The following is a 21,660-nucleotide window of genomic DNA, read 5'->3' as shown; positions in this document are numbered from 1 at the left end:
CTCTAATTGTTGCCACATTCATGCTGACAAACCAACTAGCTGCAATATGTGGGACATGAAGAATTGATGGCGTGGTCACCAAAAATGTTACACATGACTGACATTACAGTACTGATGCTACACTAGCTGATTCATCCCTCAAAGCAGGGTTGAATTACAGTAGCCTAATCCTTTTTGAATGTTGTTGATTTTGCAAAGAAAATATTCAATAAATTAATCAAGACATTTTACAAAACTCTCATATTGTTTTACAAATTCAAATTGCAATAACAAAGATGCGGTTTGACAATAACACTGTCAAAATGACTCAATTTGTGATAGAGAAGCATTACACAGCAATATCTGCCATCATTTACTTCATGTGCCATAATTGCACCCGAAACATTCTCAAAACACTTGAAAATAAAACAAAAACAACAGAACAGGTGTTGAAAAGAAAACACACATAAATGCCGATATGTGGTATGCCATGCAGCAAACACGTTACCAGGATCATGCTATGAAATAAGGAACATGGCTGTGACACAAATGACTGTCCCAACAATCATGCAGGTTAGAACTTCGGGAGGTGGAGGGATGAGATCCCATGCCATGGCGGTTGGGAGTTCTAGGAGCTAAAATGATGACACTTTTTTTTTCAAAAAGGAGAGAAGTTGTGAGTAGCGCCGTTTCAGAAGCTTGGGAAGCAGCGTGGAGGAGACTGAAGGAATAGCAGTTGTAGTGTTTATCTGCGGCGGATACTCGTTTGCAGACATGTACTTCATGAATCCATTCTAAAAAGGTATAATCTTTGCAATGACCACCGCAACTGGTTCAATAGCAGCCTGAACCGCATGTGTTTGATACATTTGGCTCTAACTGTCAGCTGGAAATAAGCGTGTCCAATGGGTGGATTAAGGTGTGCATAACAGTTGAGAATTGTATCAAGTAGTGAGAGTAGTAAGCTGTATCATGTATCACAGTGGTTGTGGTTCTTACACAGGGGTATCATAAGGATCGACATACTGGCATATTTGTTCACGTAGGTAACATCTGTGACAGACTAATTATCGTGTTAATTTACAATTGAGAAGGATACAGCAATGCTACTACTGCAATGTGTGCTCAGAATATGTACCATTTCTGATATTACACACATAGGGCTCTGGTCAAAAGTAGTGCGCTATATATGGAATATGATGTCTTTTGGGACGCATACTTAGTGTCCTATTGCTATTAATCATAGCTGTAAAAGGACATGCTGTAAACGATGCATACAGCCTACAAAAAGTATTCACCCCTTTAGGGATTTAAACCTGATCAGTTATGCAAGTCACAGACTGTAAAATAATTATTGTATTGACACAACTGCTGGAGAAATCCTGCTTCTTAGCCCATTAGTGCTGAAAGTTTGGCCCAGAGCCACATCAAAATACAGGGACCATTTCATGTTTCAAAAGTCTGCTTTACAAGACACACATTCAGAGCTAGTTATGGCATTGGCATGGATACTTGCCCAACAGACAAGCTTATTCAGATGAAAAGGGTTCTGGGTAGACCCTAAGGCCATACAAATGTAATAAAATGTTAAACAGATTTTTTTTTTTTTCTAAAAGTGAGGCACGCAAGCAAATAAAATAAATACAAAAGTGGACCTTCTTGTTCAAATACTATATCGACCTTAGTTCAACACCTAGTGACCAAATCAAGAGATTTTAGCCTCTTTAGGAGGCTAAAAGAGGCAAAGTTCAGCCATAATCTAAGAGGAAGTTGTGCATTTTCTTACTGGAAGCTTGAGGACATTATTTTAGTTGCAATTTGTCAGTACAACTATTCAAAAAAAAATTTATTGTACTTTTGAAAAATAAACAAGAGGGGCATCTGTTAAACATTTAAATACATTTGTATGGCCTAACCCTCCAAAACCTATTGGAACCCTTTTAAATAAGAGTGCAGCAAATACAAACCAAAATCTTCTCTTTACTTGTAACATAGGTAGGCAAAAACATTGATGAACACGGCTGAATGTCCTGCTGTTATGTCCAAAATGGAATAAGAGTACGAAGTATGGTAATTTGGCTTCTGCAGAGGCTGGGAGTTTCATGAAATGAAAAGAATATCCTCTAATGCTTCATTAAAACCAATCTAATTATCTAATGTGAAATGTTATTTAGGGTCAGGGCTGTGAGGGAAAGCTGTCAGGGAGAGGGGCCAGCCAGTAGAGATGTGTTGATGTCTTTTCCACTCAGGCAGAGAGACCTCAGGCTAATACTATAGATGGCCATAAAAGACTATCACAACCTCTCCTAATGTGAAGGTAATCTGATTAATTTCACATTAATTCAGATAAAAACTAAGTTTATAGGCTACTTTTTCTACTCAACAACGGAATTTATTTGATATGTGGGTTTACAAGCATTTCCATTTCGGAAAATGTCTTCAAAAGTTAAGTTGACTTGCCAGTCCTTAGTATAAGATCTTAGCACTTACCGCTTTTGAATCGATTCCGGGTTTGGCATTGAACTTCACTGTCTTTAGACGTGCTCGTTCTTTCCTCTCAACCCTGCCAGTGCAAGGAAAGACACATGTAAAAAAAAATATCATAGAGTGGATTTTCCTGCAATTGATTTGCTTGTCATTTTGTGGGGCTTCACTCAGTCTACCAAAAAGCCCCCCCTCCATGGGGCAGAGAGAAAATGTTGCAGTTTTAAAGTTTAGTCCCTGAAGTTCTACACATTTCACCATGACTTACGCCATATTCATATGGAAGTCAGGGCCCCTGGGCACGTGCCTTGCCTATCCGGTCAATAATACGGACATAATGACAACAAAGTTTAGATAACTGGCTAGACTAACTTACCTAGCAATCTATAAAATGTTAGTTGACATTGGCTAATTGATTGACTGTCAGTAACTGACAAGAGGAAAGCTGCTGATGTGCTAAATTTCATGTTGTCTATTCTACTATGCTATCTCAACAGTAAGTTGAGACCCGACAGAACCCCCCGTGGTCAGTGGCCCTACACACAGCGCATAGGCAGAGGCGCTTCTGAACCTATCACACCTTTGAACTTTAGATAAATGGACTGGTAACTGAATGCTTTAGGCCTGGAGACTGTAGGCCAATATAATCTCTCAAGTCATATACCAATATATCTCTGTTCAGCCTTGTGTTCATTTCTCAGCTGTGCTTGCTAATAAAAGAGCTACACTGAACAAAAATATAAATGCAACATGTAAAGTGTTGGCCCCATGTTTCATGAGCTGAAATAAAAGATCCCAGAAATTTTCCATAAGCAAAAAAATCGTATTTCTCTCAAATTTTGTGCACAAACTTGTTTACATCCCTGTTAGTGAGCGTTTCTCCTTTGCCGAGCTAATACAGCCACCTGACAGGTGTGGCATATCAAGAAGCTGATTAAACCGCATGATCATTACACAGGTGCACCTTGTGCTGGGGACAATGAAAGGCCACTCTAAAATGTGCAGTTTTGTCACACAATACAATGCCACAGATGTCTCAAGTTTTGAGGGAGCGTGCAGTTGGCATGGTGACTGCAGGAATGTTCACCAGAGCTGTTGCCAGAGAGTTGAATGTTGCCTTTGAATTGCTCTGCTATTATTCTTGTATGAGGTATTATTGGTTGGGTTACCCCGTGCTGTAACGTGTGTTTAGATGGTGTGTCTTATCCTTTCTCTCTACTGGCTATCTGGAAAACAGGCTACACCCTAGGCATGGGCAATTATTTCCCATGGAGTGCCACATTATAATATATTTTTGCCATCGCGGGCCAGAATCATATTACAGGATTATACATCATGTGTATGACTGTGTTGACAGATATATTTACTGTAAATCACATCCAGATATGCAACTTATTTTACTTTTTTAACATGCACAGAAATAAACCACATCCATGTTGTCCTTTTGGTAGGTATTTTCATTATTAAACATGCAATGAAGTACATGGAGGGAAAAGTACACTGTGCATTCAGCACCACGGACAGAACTCTTGTTAACGGGTGTTTACAAAAACACAAGAAAGAGAGAGAGCTCAACATTACATTTAAACTACTCAATCAGCGTGAGGAGTGAAGTCTCTGATGGGCATTGACTAGAGGAGTGAAGTCAGGTATAGTTTCTGACGTCGCTATGCGCAGGATTGCTGAGAGGTGAGAGTCAGTAAGAGATGATCTGTGCCTTGACTTGTTATATTTCATCCCTGAAAATGTCTGTTCACATTCATAGGTTGACCCAAACAGTACAAACATCTGAGCATGACTCCTAATCGTTGGAAAGTTTTGTTCATCGAAAGATGCATAGAACCTCATCAGTGACATTGTTTTGAATAGTTCTCCAATCACAGCATCAAACTGAAGATCGATAGGCTCAAGTTGCAGGTCAGTGGGAGCGTTATCCACATTGAAGGTGAAAGGAGAGGAAACCAACAGCATGTCATTTTCCAACACTTTGAAATCCTCAAAACGACGAGAAAACTCACCGTTCAAAGCATGCAGCAGCGATGTATACTTCTCCCGTTGGTCATCTGATAGGGAACAGACTAGTAATGTCGGAAGGTGGGTGAGATTGTTGGCTTCTACTTGGCTGGTCAGGAAGAGTAATTTTCCTTTGAAGGCTTTGACAAGGCTGTACATCTGATGTGCAAAAAGGCCCGTCCCTTGTAGTTTGGAATTCAGTTCATTCATGAGGGCCATGATGTCCACGGCGAAGAAAAAAAAAAATCTGCCCACCATTCTCTATCTTGCAGTTGAGGTAAATCCACATATTTTCCTTTCATTTGCAAAAACTCAGCAATCTCAACTTCAGGTCCCACACCCTTTTAAGCACTTTCCTCAAACTCTCCCATCTCACGTTTGTGTGGTAGGGGAGATCTGCATGACCAGATTCTGTCTCTTCCAACAGTGAGACAAGCTGCCTGTGGTTTAAAGATTCTGCTCATGAAGTTGAACACTTTAGTGACTGTATCCACAATATGGCTCATTTTCAGAACACATTTACAGAGCGCCTCCTGATATATAATGCAACGCAGGAAAAGAATGTTCTGATCTGGGTTCAGCTCAGCTACTTGATCTTGTATTCCTTTGGTCACACTGGATAACTTCTCAAAACTCAGTCCCAGCTTTGCCCCACACTTAATAACCTCCTCCAATAAATCTTTCCCTGTGGTTGTGCTCTTCACTGACGACACTGAAGCCAGCTCCTCTGCGGTTATGCCTCGTAAGAATATCAACAACTGCGCCGTGTCACGTGCATCACTGCTCTCATCCAGGGCCAAGGTGAAATAGGTGAAATCCTTTACCTTGTCGTTCAACTGTTGTTCCATATGCTCTGCGATGTCCTCAATACGCCGTGTCACTGTTCGTCTTGGCAGGGAACATTTTCAAACAGCTCTTTCTTGTCGGGGCAAAGTATTGCTGCAGAGTCAATTAAACATTATTTAATGAATTCGCCCTCAGCGAATGGCTTGCTATGTTTAGCAATTTTGTGGGACAGTGCATACTGTAGCTAACGTTAGCTCTCGCAATTCCGTCGTTTGCTGAATGCCGTTTCGTGAAAAGTCCTTGCTGCTTTTTTTCAACTGAGAAAGCAACTCTTTCGATGCTCTTGCCCCCTGCTCAGAAGACATATTCCTATATTTCTCTGCATGCTACGTCTGGAAGTGTCGGGACAAGTTGTAGTCTTTCAAGACTGCGACGCTTTCCACACTAAGCACACAGCTTTCCCCAGATACCTCAACAAAGAAAGCATTTCGCTACACTCGCATTAACATCTGCTAATCATGTGTATGTGACAAATAAGATTTGAGAAATATTTCGATGTCCACTCTTGCTGGAACACCCTACATTCACTGTCTACTTTCCTTTTCTTTGGAAAAATTCATTTTTTGTTCGCAATTTCTAGCTAGCTACTATTTGTAACTGTGACGTGTGTCAGCCTGTCAGTCACTGTCTGTCCTCGTGTAGTTGTTTATATATACGTGCCTTTAAAATAAATGTCCCACAAGCGGTGGTAGTTAAATCATTACACAAAGGCGAGTATTCGTTGGGCTTTATATTTGAATAACAAATACGTTTTTCCAAACTTTACTATCGCAAATTCTTCATGTGATCTGAGCATGATTCCGAGGGCCATACTGAATCAGGTCACGGGCCACATACGGCCCGGGTCGGCTTTTGCCCAGGTCTGCTCTAGCCAGTCACTTTTGCTGATGTGTGTGTCTGGTTGCGGTATCTATCCTACTCTTTTCCTTTCGGCAGGGTTAATACCTGCCAGTCGCCCAAACAAAAAGCTTTCTTTACCCCTCTCTAACAATACCGCTACAAACTCTATGCAAAGGAGATGTGTAGTGCTGCATGAGGCAAATGGTGGTCACACCAGATACCGACTGGTTTTCTGTTTCATGCCCCTACTTTAGGTATCTGTGACCAACAGATGCATATCTGTATTACCAGTCATGTGAAATCCATCAATTAAGGCCTAATTTATTTATTTCAATTGACTGATTTCTTTATATTAACTGTAACTTAGTCAAATCTATGAAGTTGTTACATGTTGCGTTTATATTTTTGTTCAGTATAGCTTGTGTAGAATGAAGTATTTCTTGCAGTAAAATGATACACCCAATGTTATTTTTTATTGCGGGAACATACATTTTTTTTAGCATCTCTCAAGCAAATTTGCGAACAGGTAGGGACGTAAAAAGTCCACTGTCTCCCCGGATCAGAAGTTAGCCTTTTGGTCAACCACGTTACAGTTTAGTTTAGCACATCCAACACTCACCTCCTCTTGCTGGGGATGACCCCCATCTCCTCGCTGTCCCCATCGGGGGTCACCCTCCGGGCCTGCCACCATTCATCGTCTGAGGCGTTGATGACGTGGAGGATGTCCCCGTATCTAAAGCTGAGGCCTTGGCTAGGGAGGCCACTGTCTTTGGCCTTCTCATAGTCAAACTGTGCTCTGTGATGGTAACAGAAGGAGACATACTATTATATAATTATTACGGTAAATGCTATCTCTTCGGGATGACAGTCCAAAAGAGACCCACCTGACGTAAAGGGAGCGTTTCTGATTGGTTCGGAGGGATCCGGACCCAGAGCTCATGCTGTGGTTCATCATCTGTTCCCGCAGATCATGGATTTTGGCCTCGAAGCGCCCGTACTCTGCAAGGGAAAGACAACACCCAGGAGTACAATAACGCTCCGTTTTACACTCAATGTATACTGCCCTACACTGCAATGGAAAAAACGGGGGAATCTGTTCAGAACAGTAACCTAGGTTGGCCCTGGTCAAAAGTAGTGTACTATGTAGGGAATAGGGTGCCATTTGGGATGCATGCGTAAAGGATTATTGTGACGTTTAGTGTGCATCAGTAAAAACAAAAATATTATATTTGTTTAAATGCTTACATTTCAATGGACAGAACCAATGTTTTCAACTGCTTTATATTGGTTGATGTATGTACAGTATTACTATGTAAAAATATCACTGATATTGGCATGTATTTTTATGCAAAAAAATATTGTAATAGCTGATTTTGTTTCCCGATATAAATGTGTCCAAAAGTTTTTAAATATATTTTTATTTCTTAAATGTAATAAGTTGAATGAAGACGTCAATATGCCTATCATAACATTTAAATGCTTTGGTAAATATTAACGATCCTTTACTGTTGCTTAGGAAGTGCATTCCCAGTGATTTGCCTTGTCGAATCTGTCTCTCGCTTTTGGACAGAGAACAGGTTCGATAATGGCAGTCCTATTGGCTCAGGGGGTAAAAATCCCCTATGTACAGATGAAGGATCAACTTATCCTCCCCAATCCAAGCCGTAGTGGGAAAAATGTAGAACTGACCCAAGATCAGCATCTTGGGAAACTTCACCTTACACTGTCCTATTGAGTGAATGCTCTGTTTACAGCTCTGAGAGTCCCCCTGCAAATTCCCCCTCCCTCCACCACACCCTACGCAAGGTGACATTCTCGACATATTGTACAGAAAGCAGACAATGTTAGAGACAGTGTCTGAAGGGCACATGCAGTACAGAAAGCTCAGATAGTCCTCTAAAATGTTGCTCTCCAGATAGTCGAAGCCCCATGCTTCTTCCCATCCAAACCAAACATCCACAAAAACCTAAAATCTTATTTAAATGTTACATGCTTCGTAAAACAGGTGTAGACAGTGAATTACTTACTTACTTACGATGCCCTTTTCAACAATGCAGAGAAAAATTGAAATCCATTGAACTCCATGCCACTTTGCTCCATCAATTTGAAACTTGTCATGACACCACCTCTATATAAAGTTTGGGGATGATATATATAAGATGCCAAGTCTATATATATAGTCTATATATATTATATATATATAAAAACATTGAAGCCAGCGGTTTAATTACATTTTGACCCCAAAATGCTAACATAATGCTAATACTATCTCATGAAACCTACTGTGATGGCATTGGAAGAAAGGCTCAAAGCCCCCTACCAGACCAAATAATCACAACGTCTCTGAAAGGGACTGTGTAGCTTTGAAGTTACTTAAATTATTTGGATGTGAGTCAGCGGTTGGTGACCGTGGCTAGGTAAACCAGCTCAAAAAGTATCTTCTTGTCCATAGACTGATTTGAGTGTAAGGAAACTAAATATGTCATTATATGTGAGATAATAATTTGGGTGAACTATCCTTGTAATAAAACACTGCTGCAGAAGTCGTATCTGAAGCCCTGGGCAGCCATTCAGCTAATGAGGCAGAAAGACTCACTTCAGCCTAAAGCCCACAACATACCTCGGTATAGCAGTCAGCTAAAGCAGGACTGAGAGCGCATGACCCAGTCAATCAGACTAACGTTTGGACGGAGAGAGTTCATTATTCAGATTGGACAAAAAACATCTCCTGGAACAGTTCACATCAGTAAGGTTCCATACAAAATACATGGACACAAACACAACAAATCATCCAAATAGGGAATCCGCGAGTCTTAAAGCCAATTTCTTCCCAGACACATGTAATATGCTTCCCCCAGGCTATGCCTTCAAGGAGAGAGATGAGGATGCACATTACAACCAGCAGAAAGACCGTTCTCAGCGTTGACATATTCAGGCATTGCAATACTCAGATGCAGAGAGAGAAAGAAAAAGAGAAAGATATTCAGTGATCTAACTAGATGTGAGGTTCTAATACAGGTCTTGTAATGTGTCAGAGGAAAATCGTGTCATCTGTAGAAAATCCTTTGAGTGTCGAAAGAGCCATTCCTTAATCTTTGTTTAGTTTGACAAAGATGCCAAGTCTACCGTTTTAATTTGAGATTTGTCTAATCTTGTTTTGCGCCACTTATAATAATAATAATAATAATTATGCCATATAGCAGATCCTTTTCTCCAAAGCAACTTACAGTCATGCATATGTTTTAAGTATGGGTGGTCCCAGGAATCAAAACCACCAGCCTGGCGATAAAAGCACCATGTTCTACCAACTGAGCTACTAAGGAGCATAATGAAAAACAGTTGCATCTGCAACCCTGAGCAGTCATGCAGCTGCAGTGCATTCGGAAAGTTTTTAGACCCCTTATTATAAAATGTATTAAATAGTTGTTTTCCCTCATCAACCTACACACAATACCCCATAATGACAAAGCAAAAACAAGTTTAAAAAAAATGTATTTGCAAATGTATAAAAAAAAACTGAAATATAATATTTACATAAGTATTCAGACCCTTTACTCAGTACTTAGTTAAAGCACCTGTGGCAGCGATTACAGCCTCGAGTCTTCTTGAGTATGACGCTACAAGCTTGGCACACCTGTATTTGGGGAGTTTCTCTCATTCTTCTCTGCAGGTCCTCTCAAGCTCTGGCAGGTTGGATGGGGAGCGTCGCTGCACAGCTATTTTCAGGTCTCTCCAGAGATGTTCTATTGGGTTCAAGTCCGGGCTCTGGCCGGGCCACTCAAGGACAGACTTGTCCTGAAGCCACTCCTGTGTTGTCTTAGCTGTGTGCTTAGGATTATTGTCCTGTTGGAGAGTGAACCTTTGCCCCAGTCTGAGGTCCTGAGTGCTCTGGAGCAGTTTTTCATCAAGCATCTCTCTGTACTTTGCTCTGTTCATCTTTCCCTTTATCCTGACTAGTCTCCCAGTCCCTGCCGCTGAAAAACATCCCCACAGCATGATGCTGCCACCACCATGCTTCCCCGTAGGGATGGTGCCAGGTTTCCTCCAGATGTCACGCTTGGCATTCAGGCCAAAGAGTTAAACCTTGGTTTCACCAGACCAGAGAATCTTGTTTCTCATGGTCTGAGAGTCCTTAGGTGCCTTTTGACAAACTTCCTTGAGGTGCCTTTTGGCAAACTCATGTGCCTTACTGAGGAGTTGCTTCCGTCTGGCCACTCCTACCATAAAGGCCTGATTGGTGCAGAGATGGTTGTCCTTCTGGAAGGTTCTCCCATCTCCACAGAGGAACTCTGGAGCTCTATCAGAGTGTCCATCAGGTTGTTGGTCACCTCCCTGACCTAGGCCCTTTTCCCCTGATTGCTCAGTTTGGCCGGGCGGCCAGCTCTAGGAAGAGTCTTGGTGGTTCCAAACTTCTTCCATTTAAGAATGGTGGAGGCCACCGTGTTCTTGGGGACCTTCAATGCGGCAGAATGTTTTGGTACCCTTCCCCAGATCTGTGCCTCGACAAAATCCTGTCTTGGAGCTCTACGGACAATTCCTTTTACCTCATAGCTTGGTTTTTGCTCTGACATGCACTGTCAACTGTAGGACCTTATATCGGCAGGTGTGTGCCTTTCCAAATCATGTCCAATCAATTGAATTTACCACAGGTGGACTCCAATCAAGCTGTATAAACATCTCAAGGATCATCAATGGAAACAGGACGCACTGGAGCTCAATTTAAAGTATCATACCAAAGGGTCTGAATACTTATGTAAATAAGGTATCTGCTTTTTTTTATACATTTGCAACATTTTTGAAAAACCTGCTTTCACTTTGTCATTATGGGGTATTGTATGTAGATCGATGAGGAAAAACATTAATTTAATCCATTTCAGAATAAGTTTGTAACATAACAAAATGTGGAAAAAGGGAAGGGGTTTGAATACTTTCCGAATGCACTGTATTGGTTTCCTTACCCATGCTTTCAGTGGTGTGCAGTTTTATAGCAACATTTCTGTAATTCTGTAACATTTTTTCCATGGCTTATGATGTGTCCGTATGCTATTCACAATGCAAGTGAATATCTGTGATTTTGTTGTTGTTGTTTTATGGGTAAATCATATTTTTATAACTTTATTGAGCTACACAATACATTTTAGACACTTTGGGATAATTTGGACATGAAACTTAGCAATCAGAAAAATGTATTTTTTAAAGAATGTATTAACATATATTTTTGAAAAAAAAAAAACATTAATGGTATGTGCTACCTAAAGTTTTTCCTCTCTGCATGTACTTGAATGTGTCATGAATCATGATGACTTTTTCTCTGTTAGCCATATACTAAGCTTTTGCACCAATGCAATGTTGGTCTGTTATTTTTAGAAGGAATAAAACCAAACAAAAAAAAGTAGAAATGAATGAAGAATTAAACAGACAATTAAAGGTTGGCCTTAAATAGATAAATAAAAATATCTCTTCGAACAAAGGTTTAGAACATCTGGCCATTATCAAGCACAATTTAGGAAGAAGAGTGACATTTTTGGTGGGAAGAAAATGCAAAAAGGAAACTGCATTCAGTGAGAAAAGGATGTGTGGATGGATGGAATAGGATGTGTTGATGGATGATGTGAGATCATGTCTTACACCAGGAGAAAAGCACAGTGGGCATTGGTTTAGGGCTGTGAGCTGGGGTATAGTATCAAGACCTGAAAGACAGGCTGTGACTGAATTCTCGTCTCTATATTTACTAGAGTTGGTGCATTACAAAGAAACTAAAGGAGACACAACCTTTGTTTTTATACAATATATGAAATACTTAGAGCTCTAAATCCCCAAAACATGTCGCTACAACTCAACTCATCATTATTGGGACAAGCCAATTTGCCTGCTCTAAACTTTGCATAAAGAACTTTATATATTATGTTTTATTATTTATTATTTATAAACAGCTCAACATAAACAAAATAATACAAAAAACATGTATGACGTGAAACTATTTGTCGTGTTTTTCATTGCTGCAAAGGCAAGGGACACAAATTCAATAATGACCCAGGACATAATATAATAATTCGGTCACAGCCATATAGGAGGGGGGTGAATGGAAATGAGGTATGCATCTGTGCATGCAGAGTGAAATACGAAATACAATGTTCACCGCAGGCTGTGGAAGGGTAAAGTAGTGGTGGAAGGAAGGATTCAAATGTTGTGAATTGGGATTTGAGGTTCTGTTTACACTTGCATATCCAGCGATTCATCTTGCATCTTGGTTTAATAGTTAGGCGGTTCTGAATGATCAAAAGCGGTATTTCAACTTTCAGTTAAATCTTCACTAAGTGAAGAGGTTTGATACACTGCCAAAAACTCTCAGATACACAAGCAATTACTCAGAAGCAATTTATTTTATGGCACTGTACTGGTATTTCCTTTACATTTCCTGCAGTGAAGGTGACCTGCCATAATATGGAAGCAATTGCAAAGCTTGATGATTGTATTCAAGCAGTTATGTACCGTCATCACAATATAGGCTAAAATGAAAGGATTGCTGTCAAATACTCCCACGTTTCTTCTTTGACCTGCTATTGCAAAAATCATATGGAAAACAGAACTGACAGTCTTTAATTTGATTGTCACCAATTATATTGGCAGACAGTTCAGTTTGCTAGTGAAGGCAACAAGTACTTATCCGATAATACATTTCTATGAGCAAATGTGAGTTAGTATTGTTATTCAGAATTACTTCAGGGGTGGGAAATATTTGTCTCGAGGGCCACATCAGGATTTAGAATTTCTCTATGATTTTAGACATTCAGGTGTAGACTGAAGTCGTTTATCCAAAATAATAATTGTATCATTATCGGGCACTGGATACTGCCCACCCCGATCTGCAGTATGTGTACTGTATGTGTTGGTGTGTGTGGGTGTGTAGGAGAGGGGGTGAGGTAAGATCTTGCAAGATGGGAAGATGAGGGACAAAAAGGGGGAGGAGGGGCTGTCTGATACAAGGAGTTAGCCTGTGAATGAGCAGGGGTAAGTGGACTGCTCGTGACTGGCCACACTCCAGTGATCCTGCCCCCAAGACCCCCGTGAGGAACGTCCATGTTCAGAGCTGCCACTGGGGCCAGATTGCTCAACTTTGACCCTGGGCGCTGATCACATGGCACAAACCTGGTGCTGGCGAAGGGGCCCGGCGCGGGGAGCACAAAGCAAGTTCTGACGGGTGAGAAAAGAGAGCAGTCGTCAGTTTGGGGAGTGATCGTCAGCAGGGAGTCCTGTGTGCCAGTCTGTTTTTGGTCAAATCTCAACCACATGATTCAAGCAGGCACTTACATCCCCAGTGTCAAAACAGTCTCAAACTTCATACCCTTTACTGTTTCTGAGGATAATCTTCGGACAAACCAATTCAGAACATTACAATCTTCCCAGAATGCACCTTTACACAGTGATTCTGAAAGTCCAGGCCCATGACTCACTGTTACTGCAGTCATCCCCTGAAGTATCGCCAAATGCAATTGCTGACTTTAATCCAAGATGGCATGTCTTGGCACACCAATCAAAGCAACCCAGTGTGAAATTCACTTTTTCTGAGCCAATGCAACATTAAAAGCAGTGCTGTATTAATGAGGGTTGGGTAGTGAAACATTTTTTTATTTGATTTCACTGGACTCGCAGTGCCTGCATCTGAAGGTCAGTCTCTCAGCGAATGGAGGGAGAGAGCAACAGAGGCTCCACCTCTCACCACCCAGGTAGCTGAATTTGCACATTCAGACCAATGACATTTTCAAAATGGGACCACTTCGCCTACCCGGTGTTCCAGGCAAGTTAATCAAGTGGAAGTAGCCTTGGCTTGTGTGAGATGGAACGGCTCAGAGGAGCAAGTTTCTGTTTCTGTAGCTTGAGGCAGCTTGATGTACAAGTACACCACTGGACAGGACACAAGTCTATCGCAGGGCCTTACCCACAATCTATCTCCTTAATGCGGAGTGCCAAGCTGAGATGCATTGGGTCTAATTTTTACAGTATTTGGTATGACTCGGCCTGGGATCGAAATTCCAACCTTCCAATCTCAGAGCGGGAACAAGGCCACTGAGTTGGTCTTGTTAATCAAGTGTACCTATCACTAATGGCATGAGAGGAATTTAATAAACGGGAGTGCACTGCTTTATCGTTGGCTATTCAACAGAAAAGTTTGCTGATCGACTAGGAATGCCTTAAGATCGACCAGTCGATTGCAATTGACTGGATGGCGACCACTGTTCTAGAGTGTGTGTTGTCACGTGCCTTTCGCCTTGATCATGAAGCTCAGTGATTAACCGTTACAGCTGATACTCACCCTCGGGACGGTACTGGGCAATGATGGTGACCGTTTGGCCCGCCCCCTTTAGCGCTGCAGCCGCTTGCTCGTGGGTGGCCCCGCGTAGGTCGATGCCATTAACCTGCATTGACAAAGACACATTGATCTGTACATACATTTTCCACTTTGTACAACTGCAAACAAAAAATAACAAGTCAAACAGGTCCCTCCCTCCTTCCCTCTCAACCCATTAATCTCAACCCCTGTGTGTGTGTGTGTGTGTGTGTGTGTGTGTGTGGTGTGTGTGTGTGTGTGTGTGTGTGTGTGTGTGTGTGTGTGTGTGCGTGTGTGCTTACTACTCAATGCCTGTCTGACAGTGTGACGTGAAGAGACTGGGAAGTGGGAGGGAAAGTGAGAGACTGAGGGAAAGACTACGTGCCTGAGAGAAAGAGGGAACAAGTTATTCTTAGACATGTAAATCAGGCCAGAGCTGAAATGCACCTTAACTGCCTACTCTGATCAAGTTGCCAGGGCAGGGGCGTCAGAAAGGCTATTGTAGGGTGTCTCAAGTTTTGAGGGAGCGTTCAATTGGCATGCTGACTGCAGGAATGTCCACCAGAGCTGTTGCCAGAGTTTGATTTTCATTTCTCTACTATAACCTGCCTCCAACTTCATTTTTGAGAATTTGGCAGTACGTCCAACCGGCCTCACAACCGTAGACCAGTGTATTGCGTCGTGTGGGTGAGCAGTTTGCAGATGTCAATGTTGTGAACCCAGTGCCCATGGTGGCAGTGGGGTTATGGTATTGGCAGGCATAAGCTACGGAAAATGAACACAATTGCATTTTATCGATAGCAATTTTAATGCACAGCGATACCGTGATGAGATCCTGAGGCCCATTGTCGAGCCATTCATCCGCCGCCATCACCTCATGTTTCAGTATGACAATGCACAGCCCCATGTCACAAGGATCTGTACACAATTCCTGGAAGCTAAAAATGTCCCAGTTCTTCCATGACCTGCATACTCACCAGACATGTCACCCATTGAGCATGTGCGGGATGCTCTGGATCGATGTTTACAACAATGTGTTCCAGTTTCCGCCAATATCCAGAAACTTCGCACAGCCACAATCAACAGCCTGATCAACTCTATGTGAAGGAGATGTGTCAAGCTGCATGAGGCAAATAGTGGTCACATTTTCTGATGCACGTCCCTATCTTTTTTTAAGGTACCTGTGACCAATAGATGCATATCTGTATTCTCAGTCATGTTAAATCCATAGATTAGGGTCTAATGAATTGATATAAATTGACTGATTTCCTTATGTGAGGTGTAACAGTAAAATCTTTGAAATTGTTGCATGTTGCATTTATATTTTTGTTCAGTATAAATGTATTTGAGTGTTTACCAGCATTTGTAACTTGAGTCAGATAATTATCTGTACAAAACAAGTGAATCTGATATTACTTGTGGAATATAAAAAATACTTGCTTTACATATATTTTCCAGTTTCTTGAAATACTTTGCAAATGCAACCTATTTTGTACTGATCCCCCGTGGGAATTGAACCCACAACCATAGCATTGCAAGCACCATGTTCTACCAACTGAGCCACATCATCACAAACCACTTTATGTCTCAATGTACTCAATTACCATATTGTGTCTTGTTTTTCTTCATGGTGATGGTAAGTCTAGAGGTACAAACCTAGATGACCAGCCTATGTACAATACAGTAATGTACATTTACATTAAGAGGTTTGTAAGAATGGCAAATTAATACTGCACAAAAAGTGGTTGTTTTTTGACCAAGAAAAATATAAAATATGATGTGGATGTTTTGTGTCTTTGCCCATAACTTTGCACCTTGTGATGTACATTTTTTGAGGACAGGGTTTTGTTCTATCTGGATTCTATTCGAATGACAATCGCAGAGAAAGGGACAGGGCAACACTGTCACAATTCCAACTATTGATTCTTGCAAGAGCAAAGCTGAGATGCTGAATTATTTTATTTTTTAGAGCTGCTGATGTCTATGTCAGTCCGCTAATACTAGTAAAGGCCCAGTACACTGCATTTGTGAAAAAATATTTATTTCAAAAAAGGGTGTCAAGAAATGCAACGCTGTTGGGTTTTCCAAAACATTAGGAACACCTTCCTAAAATTTAGTTGCAACTCCTTTTGCCCTCAGAACAGCCTCAATTCGTCAGGGCATGAAATCTACAAGGTGTTGAAACCGTTTCCACAGGGATGCTGGCACATGTTGACTCCAATGTTTCCCACAGTTGACAGTGGATGTCAGAGCAAAAACCAAGCCATGAGGTCGAAGGAATTGTCCGTAGAGCTCCGAGACAGGATTGAAGGTCCCCAAGATATAATTTGGGTGTTGGACCATTCTTGATACACACAGGAAACTGTTGTGTGAAAAACCCAGCAGCGTTGCAGTTCTTGACACTCTCAAACCGGTGCACCTGGCACCTATAACCATACCCCATTCAAATGCAATTCTCTTTAGTCCTGCCCATTCACCCTCTGAATGGCACACATACACAATCCATGTCTCAATTGTCTCAAGGCTGAAAAATCCTTCTTCAACCTGTCTCCTCCCCTTCATCTACACTGACTGAAGTGGATTTAACAAGTGACATCAATAAGGGATCATAGCTTCCACCTGGATTCACCTGGTCAGTCAGTCATGGAAAGAACAGATGTTCCTAATGTTTTGTACAATCAGTGTATATAATCCAAAGATAGTGAAATGATCCAGGGAAAATAAATAAATAATGATAATATATATATTTTTAAATACGTATGAGGAATGAGACAAACATTGGAATTGTTGGTCAACATGTTGTTCATTTATAGCCTCAAAGGCTACAGGTATACAATGCCAGCATGTGTTTGCACCCACATGTGTATACTGTATGTTTGAACATACAGTGCCTTCGGAAAGTATTCAGACCCCTTGATGTTTTCTACATTTTGTTACGTTATTATTCTAAAATGGATTAAATACTACATTTTCCTCATCAATCTACACACAATTGGACATTTTTGCACATGTGCACATTCAATAAGTAGGCTATACGTTAATGACAGTAGGCCTATAAGGTGTTAGAAGAGGTTAACTTTCGATTTTGCAATGGCATAGGCCAACATTATTTTGGATTTGTGTGCCCATGAGAACTGTTTTCACGGTGAAACATAATGAAGTGTTACATCAGCATAGTTACACTTACAGTGCCTCTTCCGAGATCTCCAAGATCCATGATTCATTGCATTCTTGGGCACAGGGACCATGGCGGTCTTTCCACATTTTGTTATGTTACATACAGCCTTATTCGAAAATTCCCACATCCATCTACAAGCAATATCCGCTAATGACAAAGCGAAAACTGGTTTAATTTATTTTTTGCAAATGTATTAAAAATAAAAAAGATACCTTATTTACGTAAGTATTCAGACCCTTTGCTATGAGACTCGAAATTGAGCTCAGGTGCATCCTGCTTCCATTGATCATCCTTGAGATGTTTCAACAACTTGGCGTCCACCTGTGGTAAATTCAATTGATTGGACATGATTTGGAAAGGCGCACACCTGTCTATACAAGGTCCCACAGTTGACAGTGGATGTCAGAGCAAAAACCAAGCCATGAGGTCGAAGGAATTGTCCGTAGAGCTCCGAGACAGGATTGAAGGTCCCCAAGAACACAGTGGCCTCCATTCTTAAATGGAAGAAGTTTGGAACCACCAAGACTCTTCCTAGAGCTGGCCACCCGGCCAAACTGAGAAATTGGGGGAGAAGGGCCTTGGTCAGGGAGGTGACCAAGAACCCGATTGTCACTCTAACACAGCTCTAGAGTTCCTTTGTGGAGACGGGAGAACCTTCCAGAAGGACAACCATCTCTGCAGCACTCCACCAATCAGGACTTTATGGTAGAGTGGCCAGACGGAAGCCTCTTCTCAGTAAAAGGCACATGACAGCCGGGTTGGAGTTTGCCAAAAGGCACCTAAAGGACTCTCAGACCATAAGAAACAAGATTCTCTGGTCTGATAAAACCAAGATTTAACTCTTTGGCCTGAATGCCAAATGTCATGTCTGGAGGAAACCTGGCACCATCCCTACGGTGAAGCATGGTTGTGGCAGCATCATGCTGTGGGGATGTTTTTTCAGCAGCAGGGACTGGGAGAATAGTCAGGATTGAAGGAAAGCCGAATGGGGCAAAATACAGAGAGATACTTGATGAAAACCTGATCCAGAGCACTCAGGACCTCAGACTGGGGTGAAGGTTCACCTTCCAACAGGACAATGACCCTAAGCACACAGCCAAGACAACGCATGAGTGGCTTCGGGACCAGATCAAACATCTCTGGAGAGACCTGAAAATAGCCGTGCAGCGACACTCCCCATCCAACCTGACAGAGCTTGAGAGGGTTTGCATAGAATAATGGGAAACTCCCCAAATACAGGTGTGCCAAACTTGTAGCGTCATACCCAAGAAGACTCAAGGATGTAAACACTGCCAAAGATGCTTCAACAAAGTACTGAGTAAAGGGTCTGAATACTTATGTAAATGTATATTTAAGTTTTTCGAATTTGCAAAAATGTCTAAAAACCTGTTTTGGTTTGTCATTACAGGGTATTGTGTGTAGATTGATGAGGGAAAAAAAACAATTTCATCAAATTTGTAATAAGGTTGTAACGTAACAAAATGTGGAAAAAGTCAAGGGGTCTGAATACTTTCCGAATGCACTGTAAGTGTGTCAACATGTACAGTATAAGTACATTACTTTGTACTGTAACTGTTTCTCAGGACATTCTTGAAAATGGGACATCTCAGGAGTATAATCTTGTTCTCAAACCTTGTAGTACACTGCCAAATACAGTACATGTGCTTACCTGTCTGTTTGTGTATGTAGAAACATTACCAGTATAAATATCATTATGTGCGTCTGTAGGGGTAAACTCACCGACAGGATCTGGTCTCCCCTCCGCAGCTCTCCGCTCAGGTCGGCGGGCCCTCCAGCCAGGATGAAGGAGACAAAGATGCCCTCGCCGTCCTCCCCGCCCACGATGTTGAATCCCAGGCCTGTGGAGCCCTTGTGGAGGACCATCCTCCTGGGATCCCTGTACAAACAGGTCAGATAGTACATCAGCTCAGCATCCGAGTCCGAGGGGCTTAGCATCTTGACTGTCCGTCCGGGAGAGAAGAAAGAGAATCACACACACAAGCAGATAGACGCGGGGCCACGTAGAGCGCGCCTATGCACAGTACAGAGATGGCAGAGGCCCAAAGGAGCATTGTGCTCTACTTAAATCATTGTCCCATTTCTGACTGGTTTCCTGGAGACGAGGAGCCTGCACATGAGCGTGAGGTCACAAGTGTGCACGTATGCACGCACACACACATGTATGAAGACCGAGAGCTAGCATCTGCCACCAGCTCCCACTGGGCTAAAGTCAAATAGCAATCAGGACATTGAGGACACCTTCCTCAAGGACTCTTTGGAGAGATGAGACTTATTTTCCCTGTAGTGACACCAATCTACTCTGAAGGAGCACTGTCGCTGTCAAACCAACAAAATGATATAGTTAATAATGTATGTAAAGTAAAGCTAGAAGGTTCGGAGTCCCTTGCCAGGTGTCTTTTTGAGTTGCTTGAGAACAGTAGGAGACGGATGAAGTCTAGAAATCAAGCTATAGGGATAGATAGCAATGAGTCTCAGAGTAAGAGCTCTGATCTAGGACAAGGTCCCATGTAATCTTATTCATTGTGATCTAATGGTAAAACTGATCCTATATCAGCACTAATATGCTGAGATGCTTCATACTGTACAGTGAGGGAAAAAAGTATTTGATCCCCTGCTGATTTTGTACGTCTGCCTACTGACAAAGGAATGATCAGTCTATAATTTTAATGGTAGGTTTATTTGAACAGTGAGAGTGTCATGTCCTGACCAGTAAAGGGGGTTATTTGTTATTGTAGTTTGGTCAGGGTGTGGCAGGGGGTGTTTGTTTTATGTGTTTCGGGGGTTTTGGTTTATGTTCTATGTTAGTATATTTCTATGTTTGTTCTAGTGTGTCTATTTCTATGTTTAAGTTTCTTGGGTTGACCTTCAATTTGAGGCAGCTGTTCCTCGTTGCCTCGTTGCCCGTCTGGTGTTCAACCTTCCCAAGTTCTCTCACGTCACCCCGCTCCTCCGCTCTCTCCACTGGCTTCCAGTCGAAGCTCGCATCCGCTACAAGACCATGGTGCTTGCCTACGGAGCTGTGAGGGGAACGGCACCTCCGTACCTTCAGGCTCTGATCAGGCCCTACACCCAAACAAGGGCACTGCGTTCATCCACCTCTGGCCTGCTCGCCTCCCTACCTCTGAGGAAGCACAGTTCCCGCTCAGCCCAGTCAAAACTGTTCGCTGCTCTGGCACCCCAATGGTGGAACAAGCTCCCTCACGACGCCAGGACAGCGGAGTCAATCACCACCTTCCGGAGACACCTGAAACCCCACCTCTTTAAGGAATACCTGGGATAGGATAAAGTAATACTTCTAACCCCCCCTTAAAAGATTTAGATGCACTATTGTAAAGTGGTTGTTCCACTGGATATTATAAGGTTAATGCACCAATTTGTAAGTCGCTCTGGATAAGAGCGTCTGCTAAATGACTTAAATGTAAATGTAAATGTAATTGAAGGTCCTATTTAGTAGGGGTGTTTTTCCATGGGTTTTGTGGGTAGTTGTCTCCGTGTATTGTCAGTGAACCTTACAGGACTGTTTTTCGTCATTTGTTTAGTATAAGTGTTTTTGTTTTTTTCAATAAAAGAAGATGAGCATACATATACCCGCTGCGTTTTGGTCCACTCACTATGACGATTATGACAGAGAGACAGAATAACAACAAAAAAATCCAGAAAAACGCATGTCAAAAATGTTATAAATTGATTAGCATTTTATTGAGGGAAATAAGTATTTGACCCCCTCTCAATCAGAAAGATTTCTGGCTCCCAGGTGTCTTTTATACAGGTAACGAGCTGAGATTAGGAGCACACTCTTAAAGGGAGTGCTCCTAATCTCAGTTTGTTACCTGTATAAAAGACACCTGTCCACAGAAGCAATCAATCAATCAAATTCCAAACTCTCCACCATGGCCAAGACCAAAGAGCTCTCCAAGGATGTCAGGGACAAGATTGTAGACCTACACAACGCTGGAATGGGCTACAAGAC

The 21,660-nt window shown here is 41.9% G+C and overlaps 1 protein-coding gene across 27 annotated transcripts in view; it reads right to left on the bottom strand.

Moving 5' to 3' along the window:
• dlg2 (discs, large homolog 2 (Drosophila)) overlaps positions 1 to 21,660 on the bottom strand; it is a 405,714-nt gene that overhangs the window by 14,304 nt on the left and 369,750 nt on the right. For 18 of the 27 annotated variants that reach the window (XM_082960249.1, XM_082960254.1, XM_045693434.2 and 15 more), the window contains 6 exons: positions 19,410 to 19,566; positions 14,477 to 14,579; positions 13,312 to 13,356; positions 7,047 to 7,161; positions 6,782 to 6,958; positions 2,470 to 2,542 (listed from right to left, as the gene is read on the bottom strand). In XM_082960249.1, the coding sequence (XP_082816375.1) occupies positions 2,470 to 2,542; positions 6,782 to 6,958; positions 7,047 to 7,161; positions 13,312 to 13,356; positions 14,477 to 14,579; positions 19,410 to 19,566 (670 nt within the window). The remainder of the gene's footprint in view (positions 1 to 2,469; positions 2,543 to 6,781; positions 6,959 to 7,046; positions 7,162 to 13,311; positions 13,357 to 14,476; positions 14,580 to 19,409; positions 19,567 to 21,660) is intronic. The other 9 variants (XM_082960252.1, XM_082960256.1, XM_082960251.1 and 6 more) reach the window with 1 other exon arrangement.

This window comes from Salmo salar, chromosome 13 (assembly GCF_965601325.2).
Source record: "Salmo salar chromosome 13, fSalSal1, whole genome shotgun sequence".
Taxonomy (NCBI): Eukaryota; Metazoa; Chordata; class Actinopteri; order Salmoniformes; family Salmonidae; genus Salmo; species Salmo salar.
Note: the sequence above shows the minus strand (reverse complement) of the source record. Positions and strands in the feature narration are given on the sequence as shown.